This window comes from Osmerus mordax, chromosome 6, assembly GCF_038355195.1.
Source record: "Osmerus mordax isolate fOsmMor3 chromosome 6, fOsmMor3.pri, whole genome shotgun sequence".
NCBI classification, from domain to species: domain Eukaryota; kingdom Metazoa; phylum Chordata; class Actinopteri; order Osmeriformes; family Osmeridae; genus Osmerus; species Osmerus mordax.
In genome coordinates this window covers 20975539-20995655 of record NC_090055.1, presented here as the reverse complement: position 1 = coordinate 20995655, position 20117 = coordinate 20975539, and the positions used below count along the sequence as shown (strand labels likewise).

Below are 20117 nucleotides of genomic sequence, written 5' to 3'. Positions count from 1 at the left end.
GACCTCTAGTAAGAGATACCTCTATGTAGTGAGGTCAGCCAGACCAAACGGAGCCAACATCTTGCCACACCTGAAGAGTCTGATTTGATCACATCAGACAAACCTAATCAGCCCTCGTGACACCCTCAGAATGCTGATTACCCACCAAACGCCGATGTAAAGGAACCATAGAATTGGGAGGGGGACCTCCCCAATCTGCATGTGAGAACCTCCTGCTAGCTTTCGAGCTTCAAAGGGCCTGCTTGAGACAACATGTCTCCAGCAACCATTTACTCTCCGTTTTGGCGGCAATTTGAACAAAGAACATACCTTAATCAGAACTTTTGAGGAAAGTTCTTCAGACTTCACCTTTACATTTCGTCATTTAGCAGACGCTCTTATCCAGAGTGACTTACAGTAAGTACACGGACATTCCCCCCGAGGCAAGTAGGGTGAAGTGCCTTGCCCAAGGACACAACGTCATTTAGCACAGCTGGGAATCGAACCGGCAACCTTCTGATTGTTAACCCGATTCCCTAACCGCTCAGCCATCTGACCCCCACCTTTACCACAAGAGTGGTATTGAATTGAATGAATTATGATAGGGATATTTGTGTCATGTTTGTTACTTTGTTTTATTGTTGTGTTCACTGAAATCTTGATTCTAGTAACTATTCCTTCTTCCTGAAAGATAACCACATCATTCTTGGTATCTACACAAAGTTATCATAATAAAACATATCATTCAACTATATTTTGTAACTGTACCAAGATGTCCAGAACAATATTTGAACAATCTTATGAGACAGCCAGAGATCAGTTCACACCTTTGGTAGGTGTGAAGGAAGGAGGGGGGAGTTGAGAACCCAGCTTCCCCCAATCAACATCTGACCCCAGACAGGTCCTCCCTCGAACTCTGAACTGTATAAAACTCTGAGATGACAATCAATCTCTGACTCCAGCGAAACCAACCATGGCATGAATGCCATCAGGATTGGCGTTCCAAAAGACCTCGCCCAGCTCCTGAGATTCAACATTATAGTGATTGCGACACTATCTGAACGTTTCAACAGAAGAACCAAAAACGCAATTCTAAATGCGACTTCACTGAGATCCCGCAGACTCAGTCACATGACCCAGCGCAGCCGCGCTTTGACTTCAGATTCTTCAAATGGACCTTCGGCGCAAACCGCCCTCAACATCATTGATCAACCCCTGATCAAACGTAACTATGGCTAACGCTCTTTCCTCCTCGACATGGCATTGGCGTGAGCTCTGTTTATGATTTGTAAGGATGTAATCATTGACTGTACAATTTCTGTCTTTAGTTAAGTTAAACCATTTAATTCTGTTCATTGTTCATATCAAACCCATAATCTAACTTGTTCATACGATTTGTTTACCTTACTTGAATAAATTCATTGTAAATATATTTTGACGTGCGTGTTCACTAATGTTACGATTGGCTCTACACTTAAAACAAATTAATTCCTAAAGATGAGACAGATTTTTACATATTAAACATAGGATCCCTTAATGTCCTAAAACCAATATTAGGATGGTGCCTCGATACTTTATGATAAATTAAGTATTTCTATCCTAACACGTGCAAACCCCGCTACATCTAGTAGGAGATACCTGGAGTAGGAGACCTCTAGTAGGAGAGACCTCTAGTAGGAGATACCTCTAGTAGGAGAGACCTCTGGTAGGAGAGACCTCTGGTAGGAGAGACCTCTAGTAGGAGAGACCTCTGGTAGGAGAGACCTCTGGTAGGAGAGACCTCTGGTACGAGAGACCTCTAGTAGGAGAGACCTCTGGTAGGAGAGACCTCTGGTAGGAGAGACCTCTGGTACAAGAGACCTCTGGTAGGAGAGACCTCTAGTAGGAGACCTCTAGTAGGAGAGACCTCTGGTAGGAGAAACCTCTGGTAGCAGAGACCTATAGTAGGAGAGACCTCTGGTAGGAGAGACCTCTGGTAGGAGAGACCTCTAGTAGGAGAGACCTCTAGTAGGAGAGACCTCTGGTAGGAGAGACCTCTGGTACGAGTGACCTCTGGTAGGAGAGACCTCTAGTAGGAGAAACCTCTACTAGGAGAGACCTCTGGTAGGAGAGACCTCTAGTAGGAGACCTCTAGTAGGAGAGACCTCTAGTAGGCGATACCTCTGGTAGCAGAGACCTCTAGTAGGAGAAACCTCTAGTAGGAGAGACCTCTAGTAGGAGAGACCTCTAGTAGGAGACTCTTCCCAGTCTCATGGCTATAGGAGAGAGGAGCATTGCTCTTCTAGATCTCTCTCTCCCAGAACACACACTCATCTCTGATCTCTCTCTCCCAGAACACACACTCCTCTCTGATCTCTCTCTCCCAGAACACACACTCCTCTCTGATCTCTCTCTCCCAGAACACACACTCCTCTATGATCTCTCTCTCCCAGAACACACACTCCTCTCTGATCTCTCTCTCCCAGAACTCACACTCCTCTCTGATCTCTCTCTCCCAGAACACACACTCCTCTCTCCAGAGACTCCAGGCAGCTCCCCTCCTCTCTGCTGCAGTCTATCCTTCATCTGGGATTCAGCCCTGGGGGGTTCAGCGTGTGTTAGCATATGTGAGCATGTGTTAGCATGTGTTAGCATATGTGAGCATGTGTTAGCGTGTGTTAGCTTATGTGAGCATGTGTTAGCGTGTGTTAGCATGTTTTAGTATATGTGAGCGTGTGTTAGCATGTGTTAGCATATGTGAGCATGTGTTAGTGTCAGAGAAATTTAGAATGTAAGGTTATATTCAGAAAATACTGGTGCTAGCATTCCTTTGTCAGTAGAGAGCCCTCTCCCCACATGACCTATAGATGACACTAGGCTTACGTAAACAAACTGACCTAGGTTGACCATTACCATACTAGAGGTGCAATAAACCTGAGTGTTGAGTGAATCATATGGTCAAGCCTAGGGTCGGAGAACTCTGTAAGTTTCCACGTGCACTCTGTCTCTGGGATCGATCATATTGACAGCTGATATGCAGGGGAGGAGACTTCTCACCAATACATTTTACTTACCTGAAGACTTGTGAACCAGACAACCTTTGTAGCACAATGGCGTGTGATGTTTTTGTCTCCTTGTGGGCCGGCCGCAAGCAATAAAGCTTTCTTAAACTTGTTAACCGACTGACTGTGCAATGCTTGATAGATACATATTCCTGACAGTTAGCGTGTGTAGCATGTGGGGGGCTCTGCCCATCTCAAGGGTTAGATAGAGCAGTTCTCCAAGGTTTGCGCTCTCAACAAGGTCCACTCTAGCAGCCGAGCATCACAATCATGCTTTGTGGGCTGGGTTGGTATTTCCAAACGATTTTTTGAAAACACTCTCCATTTAACAACCATTTCAAAAGTACTATTGTACTGTAGGCTTTTCAAATTGATTCTCTGTACCATATTGGCACCTTGAAACTGTTGAAAATTCATCAGAAATGAAAGAAGTCAACAATGTAAAACTGAATAACGAAGGTGGCAATATCGTCATTAATATTGTCATTAATATCGTCATTTATATTGTCATTAATATTATCAGTCCCAATCAGGTCCAGATCAGAATATTTCTCTAGGTTGATTAGTAAGAACAAACAAAACACTAAGTTCCTATTTGATACTGTTGCAAAACTCACTAAGAAAAGTACACTATGTGTTAGTTCAGATCTCTCTCCCAATGATTTCTTAGATTTCTTTGACCAAAAAATCTATGCAATAAGGGACAAACTACAGACTAGTCCTGGAGGAGTGGCCATCAACACTGAACTTTCCCCTATACCAAGCATGCTGCATGTTGAGGCTCTCACTCACTTTAACCCTATTTCTATGGAAGCGTTCATCGAGCTGATAGACTCCTCGAAATCCACTAGCTGCCTTCTCGATCCCCTCCCTGCCAAACTCTGTAGGGAACTTCTCCCTATTATTGGACCACCCATGCATAGTATTATTAATGAATCTATTGTAATTGGCCAAGTCCCCAACGATTTCAAACAAGCCATTATTAAGCCCCTTCTTAAAAAAACAAACCTGGATCCAGGTTGTCTTAGCAACTACAGGCCAATTTCAAATTTGCCATTTCTCTCCAGAATTTTAGAAAAGGCTGTGGCACAACAGCTCACTGAGCACCTCTCCTCAAATCAGCTTTATGAACCTCTCCAGTCTGGATTTCGTCTCCACCACAGCACTGAAACTGCATTAGCCAAGGTAGTCAATGATCTACTGTTAGCTTCTGACGCGGGATCTATCTCTGTCCTGGTTCTTCTAGACCTAAGTGCAGCTTTTGACACGGTGGATCATGAGATTCTCTTGGAACGTATGGAGAACTATGTTGGGATTTCTGGTACGTCACTTCAGTGGTTTAGATCGTATCTATCTGATAGATCACAATATGTCCACTATGATGGCTGCTCATCCAGGAGCTCCACTGTAAAATACGGAGTACCACAGGGTTCAGTTCTAGGCCCTCTGTTATTTTCACTCTATATGCTGCCTTTAGGAAACATAATTAGAAGCTCTGGGGTAAATCTTCACTGTTATGCAGATGATACTCAGCTATATATGTCTATAAAGTCTGGAGAATTTCCACATGCTATGGAAAAATGTGTTTCTAGGTTGAGAGCTCGGATGACTTCAAATTTTCGGTATTTGGAAAATAATTTTTCCAATCTGACCTTAGACCTAGACGGCGTCAAAGTCTCTCAAAGCCAGCTGGTAAAAAATTTAGGAGTCACAATGGACCCAGACCTTTCGTTTGAGTACCATATTAAGCAAATTACCAGAACTGCATTTTTCCATCTACGTAATATTGCCAAAATACGAAAATTTCTCTCAAAGGATGATGCCGAAAAACTAATACATGCATTTGTTACGTCCCGATTGGACTATTGCAATGTGTTGTTCTCTGGCCTCCCAATTACCCACCTAAAAATTTACAGCGGGTGCAAAATGCTGCTGCTAGACTATTGACCAGAACAAGAAAGTTTGATCACATAAAATCTACTCTTGTCTCTCTACACTGGCTCCCTATCCAAGCCAGATTGCCCCGCAAGGACACTTAGATCTCAAGATGCCGGCTATCTGGTGGTTCCCAAAATTAAGAAAAAAACAGCTGGAGGTAGGGCGTTCTCATAAAGAGCACCTCTTCTCTGGAACAAATACCTGTCTCAATTAAGGAGCCTGATACTGTTTCGACATTTAAAATTAGGTTAAAAACGTTATTGTTTAGTCAATTCTACGACTGTTAAAGGTAAGTATGTTACTAGTTGGAGGAAACAGGGGACGGGTTGTTTCCATCCTTATTCTATAAGTATAACTTATTTTTGAGTTCTCTTCCCCTGGAACAGATTTCACGTTCCAACCGAGGGGGGCTGTCGCTGTCTTGGTGTGTGGGGCTGCATCAAATTCCCCTTTTTTACCCCGGTTAAATTGCTGCACCAGTCCACACTTAACCGGTGGGGATCTCATTCTATTATGACTGTAACTGTTAGCTGCTCCTGGCATTCTCTAATCCCTGCTCTCCTCTCTCTGTCCCCCCCCCACACACATCCCTTGTGGTGTGGGGGGTTTGAGTTGTCAGCACCTGCCTGGTTGTCGGTTGGCCAACGCTGGACCTGGTCGCGAGTCTCCCGGTCCTGTCCTACATCTATAAAGTTGAACAATGGATTTTGGTGTTTCAAAACCCATCGACACTGTATGACTATGTTTAGCCTGTGTTCTGCTCCTCTCTCTCACCAACCGTCTCTGGAGGAGGGGATCCCTCTCTGAATTGCTCCTCCCAAGGTTTCTTCCATTTTTTCTCCTGTTGGGAGTTTTTCTGGGAGTTTTTCCTTGTCTTCCTTGAGGGTTTAGGTTGGTTGAGGGGCAGTTCTATGGGCGTATGTGAAGCCCTCTGTGACATGCTTGCGTGTAAAAAGGACTATACAAATACATTTGATTTGATTTGAATCATGACCCCATCTAGACCTCTTGACCTCTCCTCTCCTCTCTCGTAGCAAAGGGGCTCGGCCTGCTTTCACCCCATCTCCCCTCCCCTCCCCTCTCCAATCCTCTCCCCACTCCAATCCCCTCCCCTCCCCCTCACCCTCACCCCCCAGGCAGGCATAACATACCCCAGCAGAGCTGAACAGAGATCCTCTCCACACGACCCGCAAGGCACCACTGAAGTCTCCCTTCAGACGTCTTAACACAACTACATCTCTAGATGTGCTAATTACCCAGCCGCTGCTGCTCACTGCGTCTCTGGTGTGTGAGTTAATGGCAGAGCAGAAGCAGGGGGCGGAAGACGTCTCACAGCACAAACACAGAGCCCTGGAACAGAGATGCTCAAAGCCAGTAGTGATGGGGGGTGGGGTAGTGATGGGGGGGTGGGGTAGTGATGGAGTGGGTGGGGTAGTGATGGAGTGGGTGGGGTAGTGATGGAGTGGGTGGGGTAGTGATGGGGGGGTGGGGGGGTGATGGGGGGGTGGGGTAGTGATGGAGTGGGTGGGGTAGTGATGGGGGGGTGGGGTAGTGATGGGGGGGTGGGGTAGTGATGGGGGGGTGGGTAGTGATGGGGTGGTGGGGTAGTGATGGAGTGGGTGGGGTAGTGATGGGGGGGTGGGGTAGTGATGGGGAGGTGGGGTAGTGATGGAGTGGGTGGGGTAGTGATGGAGTGGGTGGGGTAGTGATGGGGGGGTGGGGGGGTGGGGTAGTGATGGAGTGGGTGGGGTAGTGATGGGGGGGTGGGGTAGTGATGGGGGGGTGGGGTAGTGATGGAGTGGGTGGGGTAGTGATGGGGTGGTGGGGGGGTGATGGGGGGGTGGGGTAGTGATGGGGGGGTGGGGTAGTGATGGAGTGGGTGGGGTAGTGATGGAGTGGGTGGGGTAGTGATGGAGTGGGTGGGGTAGTGATGGTGGTGTTGTTACACTTGCCACACGAGTGACAGCTCATCCTGACAGCATCACCACAGATGGAGGTTTATAAGCTCATCCTGACAGCATCACCACAGATGGAGGTTCATAAGCTCATCCTGACAGCATCACCACAGATGGAGGTTCATAAGCTCATCCTGACAGCATCACCACAGATGGAGGTTCATACCCTTTTAATTCCAATAAAACTGTAGTGGTGTGTGTGTGTGTAAGCGTGACTAAATCGAACACAAACATCATAACACTGAATCAAACCAAAGCAACTCCTGAAAGCAGATCAGTCGTGCTGAATACTAAATGAGGCACACGTCCACACGAGTGAAAGACAAACGTTTTCTCTTCCAGAACAAAACAACATCAACCATTGAAATGCAAGTGCAGAGTGTCATGTCTCTGAGCTGGAACCAGTTACAGAATCTACAGAAGCTTAGTGTATGAATGGAGGCCATCCATCTCTAACCCTGACCCTAACCCTAACCCATCCATCTCTAATGGGACACCTGGCTGAGCACAGCCTGCAGCCTGGAGGACAGGGCCAGGAAACAGCCTGCAGGACAGGGTCAGGACACAGCCTGGAGGACAGGGTCAGGACACAGCCTGGAGGACAGGGTCAGGACACAGCCTGGAGGACAGGGTCAGGACACAGACTGGAGGACACAGCCTGGAGGACAGGGTCAGGACACAGCCTGGAGGACACAGCCTGGAGGACAGGGTCAGGAGACAGCCTGGAGGACAGGGTCAAGACACAGCCTGGAGGACAGGGTCAGGACACAGCCTGCAGGACAGGGTCAGGACACAGCCTGGAGGACAGGGTCAGGACACAGCCTGGAGGACAGGGTCAGGACAGCCTGCAGGACAGGGCCTGTAGGACAGGGCCAGGACACAGCCTGGATGATAGGGTCAGGACACAGCCTGGAGGACAGGGCCTGGAGGACAGGGTCAGGACACAGCCTGGAGGACAGGGTCAGGACACAGCCTGGAGGACAGGGTCAGGACACAGCCTGCAGGACAGGGTCAGGACACAGCCTGGAGGACAGGGTCAGGACACAGCCTGGAGGTCAGGGTCAGGACACAGCCTGTAGGACAGGGTCAGGACATAGCCTGTAGGACAGGGTCAGGACACAGCCTGGAGGACAGGATCAGGACACAGCCTGCAGGACAGGGTCAGGACACAGCCTGGAGGACAGGGCCAGGACACAGCCTGTAGGACAGGGTCAGGACACAGCCTGGAAGACAGGGTCAGGACACAGCCTGCAGGACACCGCCTGGAGGACAGGGTCAGGACACAGCCTGGAGGACAGGGTCAGGACACAGCCTGGAGGACAGGGTCAGGACACAGCCTAGAGGACAGGGTCAGGACACAGCCTGCAGGACAGGGTCAGGACACAGCCTGGAGGACAGGGTCAGGACACAGCCTGGAGGACAGGGTCAGGACAGCCTGCAGGACAGGGTCAGGACACAGCCTGGAGGACAGGGCCAGGACACAGCCTGGAGGACAGGGTCAGGACACAGCCTGGAGGACAGGGTCAGGACACAGCCTGCAGGACAGGGTCAGGACACAGCCTAGAGGACAGGGTCAGGACACAGCCTGCAGGACAGGGTCAGGACAGGAGGCTGGCCAGGGAAGCTGGCATGGCAGGCAGGTGCACCCTGGCTGTCCCCCCATCATCACCCTGTCGGGCCGGAAAGGAAGTCTATAATCACAGAATTACTCAATAAAGAGGGTGGTGGCCTCTGCCTTTCCATCTCACTGTGTCTCTTTTCATCTCCCTCTCCCTCTCTCCCTCTCCCTCTCCTTCTCCCTCTGAACCCCTCTCAGAGAGAAGGACACAGAGAGAGCAGAGAAAATCTCATCTCAGACTAACACAGAGCAGAGTGGATGGACAAAGGGCCAAACAGGAAGTGTTTAATTCACTCTGGAATGTTCCCTGCTGGCAGTGCATCTCCGTGGAGACGGGAGAGTGGTCCAGGTTGCGCTGAGTTCCCTGCTGATTACATAATCACGCTACACAGGCCAGTGCTCTCATGGAAGCATGCTCCTCCTCCTCATGTCTGCTCCTCCTCCTCCTCATGTCTGCTCCTCCTCCTCCTCATGTCTGCTCCTCCTCCTCCTCATGTCTGCTCCTCCTCATGTCTGCTCCTCCTCATGTCTGCTCCTCCTCCTCCTCATGTCTGCTCCTCCTCCTCCTCATGTCTGCTCCTCCTCCTTCTCATGTCTGCTCCTCCTCCTCCTCCTCCTCCTCATGTCTGCTCCTCCTCCTCCTCATGTCTGCTCCTCCTCCTCCTCATGTCTGCTCCTCCTCATGTCTGCTCCTCCTCCTTCTCATGTCTGCTCCTTCTCCTCCTCCTCATGTCTGCTCCTCCTCATGTCTGCTCCTACTCCTCCTCATGTCTGCACCTCCTCCTTCTCATGTCTGCTCCTCCCCCTCCTCATGTCTGCTCCTCCTCCTCCTCATGTCTGCTCCTCCTCCTCATGTCTGCTCCTCCTCATGTCTGCTCCTCCTCCTCCTCATGTCTGCACCTCCTCCTTCTCATGTCTGCTTCTCCTCCTCCTCATGTCTGCTCCTCCCCCTCCTCATGTCTGCTCCTCCTCCTCCTCATGTCTGCTCCTCCTCATGTCTGCTCCTCCTCCTCCTCATGTCTGCTCCTCCTCATGTCTGCTCCTCCTCATGTCTGCTCCTCCTCCTCCTCATGTCTGCACCTCCTCCTTCTCATGTCTGCTTCTCCTCCTCCTCCTCATGTCTGCTCCTCCTCCTCCTCATGTCTACTCCTCCTCCTCCTCATGTCTACTCCTCCTCCTCCTCATGTCTGCTCCTCCTCCTCCTTATGTCTACTCCTCCTCCTCCTCCTCCTCATGTCTGCTCCTCCTCCTCCTTATGTCTACTCCTCCTCCTCCTCCTCATGTCTGCTCCTCCTCCTCCTTATGTCTACTCCTCCTCCTCCTCCTCATGTCTGTGCCACCTACAGACAGACTCCGGAGCAGCTCGACATCATCTCAGAGGTTAGGAAAGACGTGGTTTAGAAAGTCGAGTGTAGCTGTAGACTGCTGCTGACACCGCCCCCCCGTCCCCCCGCAGCCGGGAGGAGGAACCAATCCCACACACACCTAGGGAGGGCCACAGGCCAGGCCCCATCCTGGCACCAGACTTGACTGACAGGCCGAGGGACGAATGAGATTGCAGAGGAGCAGGTACATCAGTCAGAGGAGGGGCAGCTCTTGGTAGAGCTGGTAGGTGATTGGTCTTCAGACATGATTGACAGGTTAACTGTGTACTAAGAGGGCTGGAGTTTGGGGGGTTTACAGAGTGGGAAGCTGCTGTGTGTGATTGTCCGTTAGCGGTGATTGACAGGTGTGGTGTGTAGTGAGAGGGCGGGGCTTACAGGAAGCTGCTGTGTGTGATTGACAGGTGTGGCGTGGTGAGGGCTTACCGAGCTGAGGTCTAGGCTGGAGCGGACCCAGTCTCTGGCATCACCGTACTCCTCCAGCAGGCCCATGATGAACAGAGAGTCCAGAGAATCCACAATGGATGCTCCCCTCAGACCACCTGGAACACACAGCAGGGGGCAGCTTGAACACACACACAAGCACACACACACACCCCTACACAAGCACACACACACTCTCACGCACCCGCATCCACACACAAGCACACACGCACTCACACACACAGACAGATACAGACACACACAAACAGACCTGCATCTGATGCAAGACTACAGCAACTTGATGCATGAACGACTGTGATTATGATCAGGAACTGGTTTGAAGCTTGCCAAATATGCTAATATGAATCATACCTTTGGGCAACAATACACTCTTGGACCACTATGCTAGAAAACCCAGGAGGAGAAAGGAGAGGAGAGAGAGGGGGGGGGGAGGAAAGAGGGGAGAGATAGGTGATAGGAGAGGAGGAGGAGAAAGAGAGGGGAGAGAGACAGGTTATATTAAAGAGGAGGGTGAAATGAAGATGAGAGTAGAGAGAAATGACAGGAGACAGGGAGGAGAGGGAGGAGGAGGATGATATGATGTGATGGTGAGAGGAGAAAGGAGGGAGAGGGAGGAGGGAGGAGGATGATATGATGTGATGGTGAGAGGAGAAAGGAGGGAGAGGGAGGAGGAGGATGATATGATGTGATGGAGAGAGGAGAGAGGAGGGAGATGGAGGAGGGAGGAGGAGGATGATATGATGTGATGGAGAGAGGAGGGAGATGGAGGAGAGAGGAGGTTTCCTGCCAGGCTGTGCTCTACCATGAGGGCAAGAGAGAGGGCCGCCATCCCATCTGACCCCTGACCCCTGACCCCATAGTACATGCAGGTCAGCTGACCAGCAGAAAGGGCAGAGGTTGGCATGGCTGCCAGACTGGAGATTGGAGCCATATGGCGTTCCAGTGGCCTTCTGCCCCCACAGCTGCAGTCATACATAACACAACAGCTCTGCATGTTCTACAGTTTATCTGTCTATGAACAGCCCCCCTCCCAGGGCACTAGCAGACCACACTGTCCCTACCGTCTCTCCTGTCTCCAGGTACAGCAACTCACCCCCCCTCCACACACACACACACACACACACCTCATACCATTCCACCCCAGCAATACAAGGGTGCTAAACTGGCCTTTTCAGAGAGAGAGGTGGAGACAGAGGTGGAGAGAGAGAGAAAGGGTACTGGACAGAGAGAGAGAGAAAGAGAGAGAGGGAGAGAGGCATGGTCGACCTGCAGCCAAACACATGTAGTTCTGTATAGGATCCATGTGGTGGGCTGGGAAGTGATCAGCACCAAGACACAGACACCCAGTCAGAGTCATAGAGTCAGAGAGTAAGAGATTCAGAGAGTCAGAGGAACAGAGAGTCAGAGTCAGAGAGACAGAGTCAGTGAGACAGAGAGACATAGAGAAAGAGAGTCAGAGAGACAGAGTCAGAAAGTCAGAGTCAGAAAGTCTTGGTTAAATTTGCTTTAAAATAACGGAAATAAACTTTTCTTACAACCGTCATGTATGTGTGCAACCATTTGTAAAACTGGCTACAGCAAAGGCAGGCAACTGTAGATCATGAAGCCCTTTCGATTATGAAGCGATCGGCTGATGTTCACTTTTGTGCTCGTGCCCTGTTAATATCTGCGAGCACATTTCCAGGCAACTTTTCTTGACGTAAGCAAATAAATGGGGTGCTAGTTTACCCATTTCGGATTGGTTTCAAACTCAGGAATTATTCTATGAAAAAGCTAGTAGTATGAGCCAGGTTCGAGAATATAAAAAAAAAATATTCGGGGAGATAGTTTTGGATATGTTGACTGGAGTTTATAGAATAAAATCGACCGGACGAGTCTGGTAGCAAATGTGAAATGCAACACCACCTACATCCACCGGGGCCGTTGCCTCAAGCTGAGGAGCGAGGGGTGGGGGTCTGGCATGGCCAGTTAGAGAGGAGGATACGGGCGAGTGTAACCAGGGCGACGGAGAGAGGAGTGTTCCTGGAGACCGCAGCGTGAGGAGCAGGAGGTGGGCTGAGAAGCAGGTCAGGCAGCCATCACGCCTGGGCACAGCAGGGGGCCACACACACACACTCACACACTCTCTCACAAAAACTACCAACCAATCAGACACGCACACACTGCCAACCAATCAGTGCAGGTATGTGGGAATATGGAAGCTTGAAGCACAACTACATGAGGGTTCTAATCTAGATTTTGACTGATGCAGTTCAGTGAAGCACAATAGAGCTAATCTCATTAACATTCATGTTAACAAATAAATGAATTAGACTGTTTAGCTACTCAGGTGATGTTGCATTGTCCATGTTTATGCGTGCGGTGAATGTGTGTGTGCATGAGTGTGTGTGCATGAGTGTGAGTGAAGAAAGTGCATATAAAGCTATATGCGAGGGTCATTTATCAAAGCTGTCAGCAGGCAGGCAGGCAGGCAGGCAGGCAGGCAGTGGAGGAGGTGGGTAAGATGTGTTAGAGAGTCTGGATCCACATGATCAATCACTTCTCTCACATCTGTGTGTGTGAGCCTCAACATCACTGGCCTTGCTCCCCACACACACACACACACGCACGCACACACACACGCATGCACGCACACACAAATATATATGCACGCACGCACACACCCACGCACCCACACACCCACACAAATATATATGCACGCACACACCCACGCAAATATATATGCACGCACGCACACACCCATGCACGCACGCACACAAGCACACAGTCTAGAAATATTTCGGTTTTCCACCTCAAGGATAAGTTCTACTCCAGGAAGTGATCAGACCTGTGAACAGGTACGTCCACACACATACACACATTCTCTCACATCTTTCATGGAGGCAGCACAGTCATGCACAGCGTCAACAAAGGGAAGCGTTTCTAACTGCAGTACAGCTGATGACCGTGAGCAGGTCAGACTGAGGAAGATCATGTTGGGTCAGAAGTTAATGTATGATATAGAGTATTGCTAAAAGTTGATATATCCTCTATATATATATATATATATACATAGTTATCATATGAAACGTTAAGATGTGTATTAGGAAAAGCAGGTAGGACTGCAGAGAGAAGTTAGCCAGAGGTCCCAAAGGGAGTACTGTTTCTCTTCACATGAATCATGAAGGAGCCAGACCACGTCACATGCTCTGATCACCACCAGAGCTCACATGCTCTGATCACCACTAGGCCCAGTAGAAAGTTTTCTGAGGTTAGTTGCAGGTGAATTAAACTTTGAGTGAAGTTGATGACGGAATGCTGTGACAAACCAAGGTGTAGTAGCTTAACCCTGAGTACAGTTTTAGAATCCCTGACCTATGCAACATCAGCAATAATGTAAATGTACTTGTTATTTCTAGAATAAAGATCCAATGGGAAACCCATGGCATATGATTTACGATCAACAATATGACTAATGGTGATTTCAGGAATGTGTGAGAATGTAAGATTTGCAAAGGTGGGGGTTGGAACATGTAAGTGAACAAAAGACACCATTTGGGAGAGAGTTTGGCCACAGGACTGAAGCCATATCCCGCTGCTTTGATCTGTACTTAAAGCTGCTACGTGTTGGAAACTGCTAAGGACTGTGTGTTATTTCATCTGAAGAGCCAGGAGACAGTGAACTTGACCTTGGAATTTGACTAGAAACTGAACAACATATGAATCCACAACAAGACGTCGACAGACACTCATCTCAGCAGCTGTCTTGTCTCATTAACAATGCAGGTTTAAGACTGAACAGATGAGAACTAAAAGCGTAACAATGTTCTCAGTGAACCAGCCTTGCATTGGGTTGTCAAGGCGATCCTGATCGACTCCGACTGGCGTTAATTGCGGCGCCTTTGTGACCTCTGACTGCGTGACCCGTGAACTTGGTGTGGACGTTTAAGCAGCTCATTAGCCAGGAGGGAGGCGAGGTTAGAGGCTGTGGAGGGAGGCGAGGTTAGAGGCTGTGGAGGGAGGCGAGGTTAGAGGCTGTGGAGGAAGGCGAGGTTAGAGGCTGTGGAGGGAGGTGAGGTTAGAGGCTGAGGAGGAAGGCGAGGTTAGAGGCTGTGGAGGAAGGCGAGGTTAGAGGCTGTGGAGGGAGGTGAGGTTAGAGGCTGTGGAGGGAGGTGAGGTTAGAGGCTGTGGAGGGAGGTGAGGTTAGAGGCTGTGGAGGAAGATGAGGTTAGAGGCTGTGGAGGGAGGCGAGGTTAGAGGCTGTGGAGGAAGACGAGGTTAGAGGCTGAGGAGGAAGGCGAGGTTAGAGGCTGTGGAGGAAGGTGAGGTTAGAGGCTGTGGAGGGAGGCGAGGTAAGAGGCTGAGGAGGAAGGCGAGGTTAGAGGCTGAGGAGGAAGGCGAGGTTAGAGGCTGTGGAGGAAGGTGAGGTTAGAGGCTGTGGAGGGAGGCGAGGTTAGAGGCTGTGGAGGAAGGCGAGGTTAGAGGCTGAGGAGGAAGGCGAGGTTAGAGGCTGAGGAGGAAGGCGAGGTTAGAGGCTGTGGAGGGAGGCGAGGTTAGAGGCTGTGGAGGAAGGCGAGGTTAGAGGCTGAGGAGGAAGGCGAGGTTAGAGGCTGAGGAGGAAGGCGAGGTTAGAGGCTGTGGAGGGAGGCGAGGTAAGAGGCTGAGGAGCAGGGGTCCCCTAACTCTGGCCCGCGGGACGTATTCGGCACGCATTTGGACTGGCCCTCTGAACAATGCCAGACTTTTTCCCTTTATTTATTTATTTTTTAGGAGAGAGAGGGAGGGAGGAGAGAGAGGGAGGAGAGGGGAAGGAGAGAGAGGGAGAGGAGAGGGAGGAGAGAGAGAGAGGGAAGAGAGAGAGGAGAGGGAAGGAGAGGAGAGGGAGGAGAGAGGGAGAGGAGAGGGAGAGGAGAGGGAGGAGAGAGGGAGAGGAGAGAGAGGGAGAGGAGAGAGAGGGAGAGGAGAGAGAGAGGGAGGAGAGAGGGAGGAGAGAGAGAGAGGAGAGAGAGAGAAAGAGAGAGAGAGAGAGAGAGAGAGAGAGAGAGAGAGAGAGAGAGAGAGAGAGAGGAGAGAGAGGGAGGAGAGGGAGGAAAGGGGGAGGGAGGAGAGAGAGGGAGGAGAGAGAGGGAAAGGAGAGGGAGGGAGGAGAGGGAAAGAGAGGAGAGGGAGGAAAGAGGGAGGGAGGAGAGAGAGGGAGAGGGAAGAGAGAGAGATGCGGGGGGGTCTGCACGTTAAATGAGAGGAAGACCACAAGGAGCTGTCTCGGCCATCAATCAATGATCACTTTCTGCAGTGGGGGAAATCAATCCTCAGGTTAGTGTTTCTGAAGGGACTGATGCACAGAGTTGATGTGGACTGTTTATAAACAACTAGTGGGGATGAATCTCGCCTGTAAACATGATAACCTTCACCAATACTCCACTTCCCTCCTCATCCTCCCTCTCCTCCTTTCTCCAGCAAGACAAACTACAGCCTGTGTTTCCACGGTCACATGATCTCTCCACAATCTGAATCTGGTTGATTGCCAAGTTTACAGATACGAGGAATTAGCTTTGGTAGGTTGGTGCATAACAGTAAACACTGTAAGTAGAAATACAAAGAAAGATAAAATAAATACTGTAGGTAAAGGCATGATATAAAATACTAAATATTTAAAGTAAGATTTAAAAAAACATTCTAATAAAGAATTTTATGAAATGTGTACAACATAACAGTGCTTGAATAGCTAAAAGAAGAGCCATACAATTTGAAAGAAGATGTGCAGACATGAACAATACTGATCAAGTCTTCTGCTGTCACTCTGGTCTCACTCAGGATAGGGAACCTAACCCTAACCCTGTCACACTGGTCTCACTCAGGACAGGGAACCTAACCCTAACCCTATCACTCTGGTCTCACTCAGAACAGGGAACCTAACTGTAGCTCTCCAAGCACCCACATCTTCAACCCTAATCTAAAATATGATTTACTGTACACAGAAAAGTGCTTAAAAGGCTTTCTGTGTTTGAGTCTAATAGATTATGTCCCGAGAGGAATGTTTACTGACTCATCAGACTGAGGGAGAGAGAGTGTGTGAGGGAGAGAGAGAGTGTGTGTGTGTGTGTGTGTGTGTGTGTGAGAGAGAGAGAGAGAGAGATAGAGAGAGACATATTGAGAGAGATAGTGTGAGGGAGGGAGGGATAAAAAGGGAGATAGAATGCTACAGAGTGAGAGAAAGAAAGAGGGCGATAGAGAGATAGAAATAGGGAATGAGCAATGGAGAGAGAAAGACTGAGAGAAGGTGTAGAGAGATGGAGAGAACTGTCCATTAGCCATGAGCAAGATACAGAGGGAGAGAAGAACAGATGGAGAGAGAGGGAGGGAGGGAGGGGCGAGGGAGAGAGTGACCGAGAGGGAGAGAGTGACCGAGAGGGAGAGAGAGAGAGTAGGGAGGAAGGGAGAGAGAGACAGAGAGAGAGAGAGAGAGAGAGAGAGAGAGAGAGAGAGAGAGAGAGAAGAGAGAGAGACAGAGAGAGAGAAAGAGAGGGGGGAGGGAGAGTAGGGAGGAAGGGAGAGAGGGAAGGAGGGAGGTGTAGAAGGAGGGACGGTCCAGTGTGGTCACAAACCCAACAGCAAAGTAGATTCTGTGTTTCTTCACATTTCTGTTGGAAACCAAACAATGACTACAGCCTTGGATGGAAAATTAGAAACCTGCATCTCGGAGGAAATATGATAAAACATTTAAGCCTCAAGAAGGAAGTGGGTCAGATGCTGAACACACGGGGGCCAATCAGAGAGCCTGAGGGGGAAATTAGGCCACGCCCCCACCTGGGGGGAGGAAGTCAGCGCGTGTCATTGCTGTCTCCCCCACCAGGCGCGGCCAGCAGCCAATCACAGCTTCTCATTTGCATCCTCTCCACACTCATTAATATCTGGATGCAGGAGGTTGCTGGCAGGCTAATTTTAGACCCCCCCTCCCCAGTAAATGTACTCTGCTCTGCTTGGGATCCAGATGGTAATTGAAGATTAATTCCTGTTTATTTTGAGGAGTCTGAGCAAGGATAGAAAGAGAAAAACTTGCAGCAGTGTTTGCACACACACATACTATTTACACACACACACACCATCATGTACTCATGCTGTGAACACACATGCACACACACTGAGCTATACCCATCCCGATGTTCTACCACTGAGCTATACCCATCCCCATGTTCTACCACTGAGATATACCCATCCCCATGTTCTACCACTGAGCTATACCCATCCCCATGTTCTACCACTGAGCTATACCCATCCCCATGCTCTACCACTGAGCTATACCCATCCCCATGTTCTACCACTGAGCTATACCCATCCCCATGTTCTACCACTGAGCTATACCCATCCCCATGTTCTACCACTGAGTTATACCCATCCCCATGTTCTACCACTGAGCTATACCCATACCCATGTTCTACCACTGAGCTATACCCATACCCATGTTCTACCACTGAGCTATACCCATCCCCATGTTCTACCACTGAGCTGTACCCATCCCCATGCTCTACCACTGAGCTATACCCATCCCCATGTTCTACCACTGAGCTATACCCATCCCCATGTTCTACCACTGAGCTGTACCCATCCCCATGTTCTACCACTGAGCTTTACCCATCCCCATGTTCTACCACTGAGATATACCCATCCCAATGTTCTACCACTGAGCTATACCCATCCCCATGTTCTACCACTGAGCTGTACCCATCCCCATGTTCTACCACTGAGCTGTACCCATCCACATGTTCTACCACTGAGCTGTACCCATCCCCATGTTCTACCACTGAGCTGTACCCATCCACATGACACAGAGTTACTGGACAGGAACACTGTCCCTGGTCCGGCCGCTGCACTGCTGGGTTAAACAGCAGTGATTGTAACCAGACTTGACAGACAGGAGGACTGTGTTGTTTCTCTCGTAAACACAGTTACCAGGGACACCAGGAGACAAGGCAGGCAGGGCTGTGATTGGGTGCATGGAGCCCGCGGCAGGTGCAGGAGAGTAGACAGGAAAAAGAGCAGAACTACCTCCCTGTCAGCCTCTCATCACCACCACCTGGGCTCTACTGGAGCCCGGCCAATTAGAGTGGGTTTAGGTAACCCAGGAAACCTGTCGATGGGCAGGAGTCGTCAGATGCAGAGGACGTCACATCACTACTGCACACACACCTGACACACACACACACACACAGGTATGTACACACACACACACAGGTACGTGTACACACACTTACACAGGTATGTACACACACACGCACACACACAGGTACATGCACATAAACACACACACACACAGGTACACACAGACACACACACATTCCCCTCCTCCCTCCTCTCTCTCATCTTGTTGTTCCAGGAGAGCCAGAGGCTCCTGGCAGCTGCGTGGGTTTCTCCTTTCCTCTGAAGTGAGGCCCAGACAGTGTGTGTGTGTGTGTGTGTATGTGTGCGTGTCCAGGCAGCCACTAGAGTGAGAGTTGTCCGTTCCCTGAGGCCAGACACGGTACCAGAGGGTCTTTTTTCTTCAGTTTGTAGGCCCAGGAGGGCAGCCTTACAGGAGGGCAGCTTTACAGGAGGGCAGCCTCATTAAGCCTCCTCCACCTCCTCCATCAGCCTCCTCCATCCCCCTCATCCAGCCTCCTCCATCCCCCTCCACCAGCCCCATCCACCTCACCTCTCTCTCCTCCTCTCAGCGCTCTCCTGGTCTATTTCTCTCCTGATCCTAACCCCTCTGCTGGTCTCTCTCCCCCCTCCTCTCAGCCCTCTCCTGGTCTCTCTCTCCCCCCTCCTCTCAGCCCTCTACTGGTCTCTCTCTCCCCTCCTCTCAGCCCTCTACTGGTCTCTCCCCCCTCCTCTCAGCCCTCTCCTGGTCTCTCTCTCCACTCCTCTCAGCCCTCTCCTGGTCTCTCTCCCCCCTCCTCTCAGCCCTCTCCTGGTCTCTCTCTCCCCTCCTCTCAGCCCTCTCCTGGTCTCTTTCCCCCCTCCTCTCAGCCCTCTCCTGGTCTCTCTCCCCCTCCTCTCAGCCCTCTCCTGGTCTCTCTCTCCCCCCTCCTCTCAGCCCTCTCCTGGTCTCTCTCTCCCCTGCTCCTAATCCCTCTCCTGGTCTCTCTCCCCCCTCCTCTCAGCCCTCTCCTGGTCTCTCTCCCCCCTCCTCTCAGCCCTCTCCTGGTCTCTCTCCCCCCCTCCTCTCAGCCCTCTCCTGGTCTCTCTCTCCCCCCTCCTCTCAGCCCTCTCCTGGTCTCTCTCTCCCCCCTCCTCTCAGCCCTCTCCTGGTCTCTCTCTCCCCTGCTCCTAATCCCTCTGCTGGTCTCTCTCCCCCCTCCTCTCAGCCCTCTCCTGGTCTCTCTCTCCCCCCTCCTCTCAGCCCTCTCCTGGTCTGTCTCTCCCCTGCTCCTAATCCCTCTGCTGGTCTCTCTCCCCCCTCCTCTCAGCCCTCTCCTGGTCTCTCTCTCCCCTGCTCCTAATCCCTCTCCTGGTCTCTCTCCCCCCTCCTCTCAGCCCTCTCCTGGTCTCTCTCCCCCCTCCTCTCAGCCCTCTCCTGGTCTCTCTCTCCCCCCTCCTCTCAGCCCTCTCCTGGTCTCTCTCTCCCCTGCTCCTAATACCTCTGCTGGTCTCTCTCCTCCCTCCTCTCAGCCCTCTCCTGGTCTCTCCCCCCCCTCCTCTCAGCCCTCTCCTGGTCTCTCTCTCCCCCCTCCTCTCATCCCTCTCCTGGTCTCTCTCTCCCCCCTCCTCTCAGCCCTCTCCTGGTCTCTCTCTCCCCCCTCCT

General features: G+C 50.7%; 1 protein-coding gene across 1 annotated transcript in view; it reads right to left on the bottom strand.

Moving 5' to 3' along the window:
- Window positions 1–20117, bottom strand: part of LOC136944828 (mannosyl-oligosaccharide 1,2-alpha-mannosidase IA) — a 122833-nt gene that overhangs the window by 34673 nt on the left and 68043 nt on the right. The window contains exon 3 of the mRNA XM_067238739.1: window positions 10340–10455. Coding sequence (XP_067094840.1) covers window positions 10340–10455 — 116 coding nt within the window. The remainder of the gene's footprint in view (window positions 1–10339; window positions 10456–20117) is intronic.